The sequence below is a fragment of the Coenobita brevimanus genome, chromosome 24 (assembly GCF_032717465.1).
Source record: "Coenobita brevimanus isolate Jiangsu-jjx chromosome 24, ASM3271746v2, whole genome shotgun sequence".
Taxonomy (NCBI): Eukaryota; Metazoa; Arthropoda; class Malacostraca; order Decapoda; family Coenobitidae; genus Coenobita; species Coenobita brevimanus.
This window is the reverse complement of record NC_136977.1, coordinates 20,225,177-20,236,550: the sequence shown is the minus strand read 5'-3', so window position 1 is coordinate 20,236,550 and position 11,374 is coordinate 20,225,177. Positions and strand designations below refer to the sequence as shown.

The 11,374-nt window shown below is 39.6% G+C and overlaps 1 protein-coding gene across 1 annotated transcript in view; it reads right to left on the bottom strand.

The window, feature by feature from the left end:
• The window catches only part of Ca-beta (Calcium channel protein beta subunit), a 719,185-nt gene that overhangs the window by 714 nt on the left and 707,097 nt on the right, over window positions 1–11,374 (bottom strand). The window contains exon 9 of the mRNA XM_080267425.1: window positions 893–949. Coding sequence (XP_080123551.1) covers window positions 893–949 — 57 coding nt within the window. The remainder of the gene's footprint in view (window positions 1–892; window positions 950–11,374) is intronic.

The window sequence follows — 11,374 nt, the reverse complement described above, 5'->3', positions numbered from 1 at the left end:
TATACAGCACTTAAAAACTTGTCAATTTTAAACGACCAATCATTACGTAGTTTGTATTACGCAAATTAATTTGGGGTAAGGAATAACGTGCCACAAACACAAAGGGGTTAGTAATTAAAATTAATTAATACAGTAAAACCTCGATATAAAGGACTTCAATAGACTGGAATTCGCTTTTATCGGACTCGAGGAGCTACCGGACTAAATTCCTATATATCGGAAAAAGTCCGATAAAGCCTGAAGCAGTCCAAACTGCCTGACCACTTCAGCTATGTTCACCACACTAAGGTAAATAAAAAACATGATTATCAGTGTACAGAACACTGTTATTATATATATTATACCATTTGATTAATGTAGCGAAGTTATAACACACGGTTTAAAAACCGTTCATGCAATCTGGACTAATGTCTGATATATCAGAAAAAGACTGGATTAAGAGGGGGAAGTCCAGATGTCACTTTTATTGGAATCTCCTATTTTTTGGAATGGTTTGAGTTCCAAATAGTCCGTTATAGTGAGGTCTTACTGTAATAACCAATACCATTCATGCAAAAAATAATGCAAAAAAAAAAAAAATGTGCCCTACTAAAATGCACAGCAGTGTTTAGCCGTAGGTTTCTTTACTACCTAGAATTTATTTAATATTGTTAGTTGTTAGAATACAGATGATTTAAGAGGGACAGGATAAGGGTGAATTCTCAGCAGTCAGATGAGGCACACATGGAAACCCAGGGTCAACACAGCAGTGCACAACTGAATATACCAGCAGGTGAAGTGCTGACGTGGTAGGTGGACCATACTGGCTGGCCACTTAAGCTTTGTGGCTATCAGTGGCCAAACCAGAAGGCCCACACTAACTACTGGGACGGATTGTTGCCTGGGGCATTACCTCTCTCATCCGAATAGCGAGGGTAGCCGGGCTCGCGAGCCACGGACCCAGGAGGACCTAGGGGGATGACACAGTTAGCAGAGCCGGGACACTCTCTCCACTCTTCACCCGGTTTGTAACTACCAGCCAATAGTCCAATGAATAATTTCCATCAATGGAATAGACATTTTGGATCAAGTTACGTTCATTTTTTAAGTACTTCCTGTAATTCTTGTTACTTCCTGTAAATATACTGGTAATATGGTAACATGAAATCCATACGATGCAGTGGAGCATAAAATGGTGATATGGCTCTTTCTGAGTTTAGCCTCAGCTCAAACGAAGCAAGTTTTATACTTCTAAAAATTTGTTAGAAGCTTTTACTAAATCGCTATGAATTTATTACTGCTACTACTTGCTGTTCATAAAATTTTTGAACACCAGTTGTCTTTACAATATGGTTTATAGTAATATGCACACTGTTATTTTAACCATGTTAATTAAAATTCAGAACAAAATATTCATTACACCATTGGCTGTAGAAAATATATTTAGGTGCTATCAACTTACAAATTTACTGATCTCTTTCAAGATAATACAAGAAGTAAGTTCTACTGTGCTGGAACGTACTGGTGCACTTTATCTTTATCTACATGCACTTCATCTTAATGATGTGCTATATACTGTATAAATGAATAAGCTGCTAGCACCCAAGAATTAGAAGTACAAGTCTTGCCACAAGGAGTAATTAGCACAATATAACAGCTAGATATAACTGAGACATTTCTAAAATCAATGACAGATCATAACTTTTGTTTTAAAAAAAATCATGAAACATCTTAAAACAACTGTTCAAAAAAAAAAAAAAAAGCAACATCCTCTTTCTGTTTCAACAACAGATAAGCAATAAAGTATTTTTTGATACAGCACTTAATGAAGAAAGTAATCTGGTGCAACTTAATTTGTTCATAAACTATATACAGTATATATATATCAATAACTGCTATTCTCTGACACCACTTCCAAAATACTCAAAATATATAATATCAAACTGTACTAGAAAGAGGTTTCAGTATTACTACTGAAATGTCTCAGTCATGAACACTACCTTTCTGTACTGTAATACAAGTATTATTGTGTTTACACCAACATCTAAAGCAAAGTTGTGTATGATATAGATAACACTTCAAGATGGGAAAAGGAAATTGGATAGTTGTTCATTTCAAATGAAGAAGTAGTATGCTTCAGCCTTTTTAATATTTTCATTCTGCCTGCCATCTTCAACACACTGGATTATTCATCACATAAGTGATACAGTACCAAGATACTATAACATAAGCTACATTCAATTAAGGATTACTGACACCTCCATAATATAGCACAATACTGGGTAACTAAGAAATCTGCATGTCATAAAAAGGCTCCTGAGATAACTTGCTGCATGTCAAAACCAGACAGTCCATTAGGTATTCTTGTGGTGCTGCAAAAGGTTTCAGTCCTCCATTATTTGACTAAAGAACTCTGTAATTAAAATAATTATCGTGAACTTTAAATCACTGTGCACTGGATGTATGTATCATATACATATACTGTACAGTAGCTCCTCCATTCATGAAGAAAAAAAAGAAAAGCTCATATGGCATTGTGTAAATTATTCTGTAAGAACCAGTTATTCAGCTAATTGGGAAGCAAAAATCTTTAAGTTCCTGCTTTGGCTATCCTGAAAAATTTCCCCCCAAAGATGCAATTATTGAGGTATAAAACTTCTGGACCAGATAATGAAAGTACTGGAGAGAGTTTTAGAAGGTATGATAAGGGAAAGAGTGAATAATGATGAGATGCAGTTTACGTTTATACCAGTTTAAGGGACCACTAATGCCATGTTCACTGTCTGAAAGCTTCAGGAAAAATATGTAGGAAAGAAGAAGGAGTTGTAATTTGTTTTAGATGATTTAGACAAGACCTTGGACACATGCCCCAAAGAGGTGGTGAAATGGACAATGAGAAAGTTTAGAATTAAGGACTGGCTGGTTAGAATGGTTATGAGTATGTATGTGAGTGCTTGTATCCAAGTGAGTGTGAATGGAGATTTGAGTGATGAGTTTTCCATGAATGTTGGCATGCATCAGGAGTCAGTCTTGAGCCTCTTATCATTTGTCATGGTGCTTGAAGCTTTCTCATGTGGCTTTAGAAAATGAAAGGAAGGTGGAGGATGGATTTATGGAATGGAGAGATGAAATGAGGCACATGGGTTTGACAATAAACACATAAAACAAAAGTGATATCAAGGGCTGGTGGCAGTACTGTCAAAGCAGATGGAGTAGCCAAGTGCAGTTTGCCACAAGTGTATGGGAAGTAACTCCATCTTGTGCAGAGTTTGTGATAAGTGGGTGCACATGAGATATAATGGTATTAAAGGTGGACTGTGAGATAATGCTGATTTTGTGTGTGTAGTGTTTCGGGGAGAGCATATAGAGATTGTCAGACGTGGAAGGATTGTCTTGCTGGCGAGTCTCTTGTGAGTGAAGAAGAGTTGGTTATTTGAGGGACATGTTACGTGCTGGAGGTGGGGCTGGAGCTAGTTCTGTGGCTAGGTTAAAAAGTGGTTGGAGGAAGTTCAGGGAGCTGTTGCCTCTCCTGACATTGACAGAGCTCTCCTTACGTGCTAAGGGATCTTTATATGAAGTATGTGTTAGGAGTGTAATGCTGTATGGTAGTGAAACTTAAGCAGTAAAGGAAGAGGATATTCACTGGCTCAAACATACAGAAATGACAATGCTTAGATGGATGTGTAATGCATCCTTGAAGGCAAGGCCTGGGGGGAGGGGTAGGATTACAACTGATGTGTTGAGAGGAGGGATGGGAATGGAGTGTGTTCATGCTGTGATAAGGAGGGGCAGACTGAGGTGGTTTGGGCATGCTGAGACGATGGGGGATGACAATTAGGTGTGGAAGATAAGAAATGCAAACATCAGGAGTAGGACTGTGAGAGGCAGACCAAAAAAAAAATCCTGGGACAAGGTCATAATGTGTGATCTCAGGGGTAAGGGACTGAACAGGGCAGCTGCCAGCAATCAAGCAACCTGGAGAGCCACCAATAGATGATCAAGGCTAGAGCATGCTAGCATGTTGGAGCCTTTATAAATGGTACAATTTAAAACTATATGATATGAATGTGCATGTATAAGAGTGTAATACTGTACTGTTAGTAAAAAGACTTATTGATTGTTAATAGCTATAATAAAGTATTAAGTGGCAAATATTATGTGTCAGGTTATATGTGTGTGTGTGTGTGTGTGTGTGAGTACATACACACACACACACACACACACACACACACACACACACACACACACACACACACACACACATATATATAAAGTACACCCTTGCTATTCAGAACCTCAATGTAACAGATTTTGGATATATCATACTGAATGCTACTGAGCCCACCCAAATTTCATCGGCTATACTGAAACAAGATCAACAAATGGAGTGGTACAGTGTACAGCACATGTGCTTCCTACCCTTTTTACTCCAAACTGGCCTGAAATTGTCCTCTCCCCACTGTGATAGCTGAGTTGTAATAACAGATTACTATACAGTATAGCAATACTGTACTAGGCATCAAGACATGCTATGACAAGGATATGAAATAAGCTGCAAAAAGGTGAAATTATGGGCCAAGCTATGTAAAATGGATATAGTTTTCATTTGCAGTACTAGAATATGACACTGCAGTCATTTATTTTCAATCAAGTGTTTGAAATCCTCCCGGGGAGGGGGGGTGACCCTTGGATTTATCAAATCAGGTTTCCCCCAATTAGAGCAATATAGCGTGGGTATACTGTTTAAATTTACAGTATATATATTACATACTTGTATATATATATATATATATATATATACAGTATACTCAATCCTTGTAAATCGTGGCAATTTGGGTCTGGACCACTGCCGTGATTTATGAATTCCGTGATTTATGAATAATAACTCTTATGTGAAAAATTAATTTGGGTCTGGACTTTGGCCAACTCGCCCCCACAGCACCCTACCTACACCTATCTAGGCACCATCAAACACAATCATACAAATTTAGGAATATTCAGTGCATGTATTAAGGGATCTAACCTTAATCTTATGACGAAATTGCTTAAGTGAATGGAGTGAGGTGGTGTTGGGAAAAACTTAGAACCTCTCCGCACTTGTTCTTCCCAAACTCTTTCACCAGCTTTGAAAACTTCTCTCCCCTCTCAACCGGCAAATGAGCTCCAAAAGTTGACTGTACGACAACTGCGGCAGCTTCTTGACACCATACTGCTTAGAGCGCTTCATTGGGGGGTCAGGAGGGGCCATGGCAGGTAGGAGGCGGGGGAAAGTTGCACAAAATAGGCAGCTAACTCTCGTACTCCATGACGTCGGTCTGTAGTGTGTGGACTGGCGGGACAAGAACAACAACAACATGGCGGCATTAGTATGCACACTTGCCACCAGGGATGCGTGGTAATTGGTTGTTGGGTCGCGATTTTCAAATTGAATGCCACGGTTTACGATTCTCCTCAGAAAAGGCCCACTTGGGTGCCTAGGTCCGCGATTTTCGTAACTTAACAGTGACTTAAGGGTGCCAGCAGTCTGTCAGCCACTTAGCCATGATTTATGAATCCGTGATTTATGGACGCATGATTTACGAGGATTGACTGTATATATACATATACTGTATATAGATAGATAAATAGATAGATAAATAGATAGATAGATATAGATATATATACACACACACACATATCCAGTATACAGTAGATGCTCGATTTAACAAATGTAGATTTAGCAGAAGCCGTAGATAACAGAATAATTTTCTTCCAGTATCTTTCCCCTCAATTTAAAGCAAAATTTCTGTTAAAATGAGCTCAATTCCATTAACCCCTGCACTATAATTGCTAGAGAAAAAATTAAAGATACATAAGACTCACCAACTCTTCCTCTTTCAAATGAAAATATCTTCATGTCTCCAGATGGTCCTGTCGATGAGTAGATAAGTTAAAGATGACTGGTTTTCCATGCTTTGGCGGGCTGTTTCCGATCATGTGTCATTGCCGGTGACCTTGGATTCGCTGGCTAGCATTGGCAGTGCTGACCGGAGTGGTAATTGTAACACTGCCCGGCCTTCCTTTGAGAAACCCAGAATATTCCACTCAATCTTCATCTTTTCCTTACTCACCATCCTAAGGATGGGTCATCACCCTGTTCATGTGGCTGTCCATATGGTTTTCTGCTCGTTTTGTAGTGCCCCTATGCCCCGTAGGTGTGTGGGAAAAGAATAGGTCTTTGATTTTCTGTTCTCACTTCTTGCATCAATTATAATAATTTTCCTTTACTACGGCACTTATATTTGCACTCAACATCACGATTATGGGTAATTGCACTCTGAGAAGTAAATGCTTTGGTTGTTTCATGCAGTATGGTTGAGTGGGGTAATTACTTGTACTAAATCTGTGACTAATTTGTACTAATCAGGGGCATCGTGAAAATGTTACTGTTATACACAACCTACATTTTTTTTACTTCACATAAAAAATATGCGTATTCACATATTCACCATTATTTTCTGAGTAACGAGTGAAGAACTTAGTTATAGCCAACCAGGTCATTTTCTTTCTAGCCCACACACTCTTGGTTTTCTTTCATGTAGCAAGTAGGGTTACTCAAAGTATTTCCAATCACTGTTTCACACATAACCATAAACAGTAACACTTATTGCATTGCACTTGTAAAACTTATTACAGAACACTTATAACACTTACTAGATATAACTTACAATATCTTACATTTCACTTATGTAAAAAAAAAAAAAAAAAAAAAAAAAAAAAAAGTGCATACCTGATTACTATTTATAATTTCCCACACACCTGCTCAGTCACTGAGCCCTTTCCCTGGCTGCATGGGCACAACTTTCATGGGAGTCAACAGTCCAATCAGCCCCGAGCGTGGGGAAGTGGAATTGGACGAGGAGGATGAGAGAGACATCACTCTACACTCTACCAGATTGAGCAACATGCCAGTGGGATACCTTGGGCATTTACTTACCCTGTGGTTGTCGCAGAAAACAGTCGTGGGTTCAAAGGGTGGCGGGAAGAAGCTTGCGGCTGTACACGTCAACCGTGTTGCTCCACACCCAAAATCGTGACAGTTATACACATCAACCGGGGTGTAGGGGTTCCAAAAACCACCGAATTACCGGAAAGAGTCCCACAAATTGAGCATGTCCTTGAACCCATAACGGAAACACTCCACTGAGCAGCGGTGTGCGGTGCTGCCACATGTCCCTGCTATGCTGCCTCCGTAGCGATGGGGACTTGGCAGCGTTGCTCGGCCCATGCAGTCATCAGTGCAGCCTTCATGTGATCCCCCGACAATAAACAACTGCTCAGCGTGTGTGCAGCTTTGTCTTGGCATTGTGGCCTTCTGTGTTTTTTTTTTTTTTTTTTTTTTTTCTCTCTCTCTCCAGTGAACCAAAGATTTTATAAACCAGGCCTATGGTTCAGGAAAAGAAGGAGAGGGTGAGGCTTTCTCTTGCCCAGAAATTTGGAAATAATTGAAAAGTTGGTGCAACATCCATGATGCTCCCCAGCCCCTCTGTCACCCCTGTACCACCTCGAATGTTGTTGGAGGGTGACCCTTAAAGTGAATAAACCACCCCAAGGCCTGACACAGGTTTGGGAGGGCCAGTATGGCTACCTGTGTCAGGCATATTTCTGCAGGAAGTACAGAACCCCTACTTTTGGAATAAAGCCTTACTGTAGTTTGCTATCCCTATTTACTATATGTTTGGTTCACTACTATACTCACCTTATTCTTTATGTGTGGATATTTTATTACTATGTCATTACTGTATGTATCACTGTTAACATGTACACAATAATGCATTTATGTGGGGGTATTAATTACGGGTTCAGACTGCTGTGTGTAGCACCGAGTGTGAGCATAGTTTGTTAGGTTTGTGTGTGCATTGTCGGTAACTTGGCTTGACCGTTGCCTTCGAGGATTTAGCAGAAAGTGACTCAAAATACCAAGAAAGATTTCCTTATATTAAGCCTTAGTTATGGAATTCAATTTTGTAGAAAATAAGAGAAAACAGAATATGGGTTGGCTGAGTTAGTTCGTTAAATTGAGCATCTACTGTATATGTGTGTGCATATATATATATATATATCTATTTATCTATTGCCAGACACCATAATCCCATATGGGGTGGCCATTTGACTGAGTTATTTGTTTTACAGGGAGGGGCACTAACCCTCCACCAACCTACTTGACACGTAGGGAGCACGTATGGTTTGGTTGTATGGTCACCACACAGTGTTGTAAATGGTTTCTTGGCTTACAGGAAACCATTTGGCTTGTCACTCAATGTAAAGCCAACTGTAACGGAAAGAAAAGCATTAAGTAATGACAGGAAAGATGGGAGAAATAGGAAGAGAGTAGGGCAGGCACAGAAAAAGAATGATAAAGGCTAAGGAAGGAGTAGGCAGCATTACATCAAGTGAGTGGATGATGGTCGCCACCACCTACCACTATATATATATATATATATATATATATATATATATATATATATATTATATATATATATATATATATATATATATATATATATATATATATATATATATATATATTATATATATATTATATATATATATATATATATATATATATATATATACACACAGTACCCTCGTGTACAACACGTGTTTGTCCATTTGTCCAGCACGATTCGTGTCCAGCACGGACAGCAATAATTAGTAAGATTTAATTCAGTTTAATTACTGTAACACGGGTGCATTAGCATAACACGGACGGAGCTCTGAGAAGTGGGCGAAATCCGCAGAGTTCGCCTCTAGCACGATCACCCCTGGTCCAACACGGTCATACTGGACGTTCCCGTGATGCTGACAGCCAATAAAAACTTCTGATCAAGTAGCCTCCCCCGCCCACTATCGTGAGATGATCATGATGTCACCCAATAAAAAACGCTTCTGCTCTCACGTGATGTTTTGTTTAAATTTCTCCCGCCACAACGCCACTCAGTCGCATAATTCGCATTGGAAGGTGCCTTTTTCTTGCAGCATTTTCTGCCCTTGTTACTGCATTTTACCCTGCTCACGATGCCTAGGAAGCCTTATGAGAACCCCAAGAAGCAGCGGCACCTCCCTCAGGCCACCAAGCTAGAAAGCATTGAGAAGAAGAAGAAAGGGGAGAGGAAAGTTGACATTGCCAAGGCCTACGACATGAATGAAGCCAACGTGAGGACCATAATAAAAAACCAAGATAAGATTCTGGCAGCAGCAAAGGCTTACAGAGTGCCAGGACAGGCAGAAACAGGACCTTCCATGGCTGTGGACGAAGATAGTGATTCTGATTGTGATTTCAGAGGATTTATGAGGGAGGTTGAGGAGGAGCAGCAGCCATTACCCGCTAGTGACGCCAGCAGCCATCCTCCGGGGACCCAGTAGGACTACCTACAGCCTTGGATACCACCTTCCATTCCCAGCAACCCCACCAACACTATCCTAAAAGGTTAGTTATCATTCATAGCACAGTACCATTTATTATAATTACAGTAGTACCAATAGGTATACGGCAGGTATTTAAGGTGACTTTTCCTAGGGTTGCTGACATAATTCATTTTTCCCCATAAGCTCTGTTGTTTGTCCAACACGTTTTTGGTCCAACACGGGACCCATGCATGACAATATTACCGTGTTGGATGCGAGGGTACTGTGTATATATATATATATATATATATATAAATATATATACATATACTGTATATATATATATATATACTGTATATATATATTATATATATATATATATATATATATATATATATATATATATATATATATATATATATATATATATATATATATATATATATATATATATATATATATATATATATATATATAGACTGTATTGTGATACCAACTCTAATGTAGGGAAGTGAAGCTTTGACCTTGTTGGAGGGACACAAGTCACGAGTGAGAGCTGTGGAAATAAATGAGTTATTTGAGAGAAGCATGTGTAGTTACATGGAGAGACAGACTGACAAATGAGGAATTGAAGGAGCATTGTAGTGTGGATATGGATGTGGAGTTACATGGAGAGACAGACTGACAAATGAGGAAGTGAAGGAGTGTTGTAGTGTGGATGTGGATGTGGAGTTACATGGAGACAGACTGACATATAAGGAAGTGCAGGAGCATTGTGGTGTGAATGTGGATGTGATAGGTAGTGTTAGGAGAAACACACTGAGGTGGTTTGGCCATGTGGAGAGGATGGAGAGTGAGAGACTAACGAGGAGAGTGTATGTGAGTGAGGTGGAGGAGGGGGCCAAGGATGAGATGGAGGGATGGAGTGGAGAAGTATATGAGAGATGGGTGTGTGTGCTGGGAGCAGGGCAATGAAATGGCGGGAGACAGGGCAACGTGGAGGCGATTTGTTGCTTGTTTGTGGCCAGTGGCCACTCCTTACGGGATTAAAGCATCTGGCAATAGATAGACAGAATAATAATAGATAAAAGTAAGTATGCTAATTTATTTAAATATCTCAATATTTTACAGTAATTCCCACAAGTATATGCAAATAGTTTGTGCTAGTGCGTAGCGACATTGCGCAAGCTGAATATTAGATTGCGCACTTGCACAAATTACAAATAATAGAAAATAATAATAATAAATAAAAGTAAGTAGGTAAGTATGCAATTTTATTTAAATACTGTATCTCAATATTTTACAGTAATTCCCACAAATATATGCAAATGGTTTGTGCTTGTGCTTTGCAACACTGCGCAAGCTAAATATTTGTCAGATTGCGCACTTGCGCTTGCGCAAGGTAGTGAACTGTGGCTTGCGCAAGGCCCTTCTTCGTTTGCGCTGCCCACCACTGATAGGTACTACGCAAATAAGTTAGGTATTGGATGGAGGTGACCATAGGTAGGGTATGGGTGTGGTTGGGGAATAGTGTTCATTATCTGGATCTTGCCACTACCCGGACATCCCTTCGGCTCTATTATGTCTGGATAAATGAGGGATTACTTTATATATACATATACATATCGTTTCGTTTTCGTTTCGTTTTTTAAAGGCTCCAACATGCTTGCATGTGTCGGCCTTGGTCACCTAATGGCGGCTCTCCACGCTGCACGATCCATTGCAGCCTCCCTGTTCAGTCCCTTAACCCTAAGGTCACACTTAATGACCTCGTCCCATGTCTTTCTCGGTCTACCCCTCACAACCCCACCCCCAATATTAACACTTCTCACCTTCCTCACCCAATTATCATCCCCCATCCTCTCCACATGTCCAAACCACCTCAATCTACCTCTCCTCATCACAACACCAATACACACCAGTTCCATCCTACCTCTCAACTCTCCCATTGTAAACTCTTCCATTGTGTATGTATATATATATATATATATGTATATATATATATATA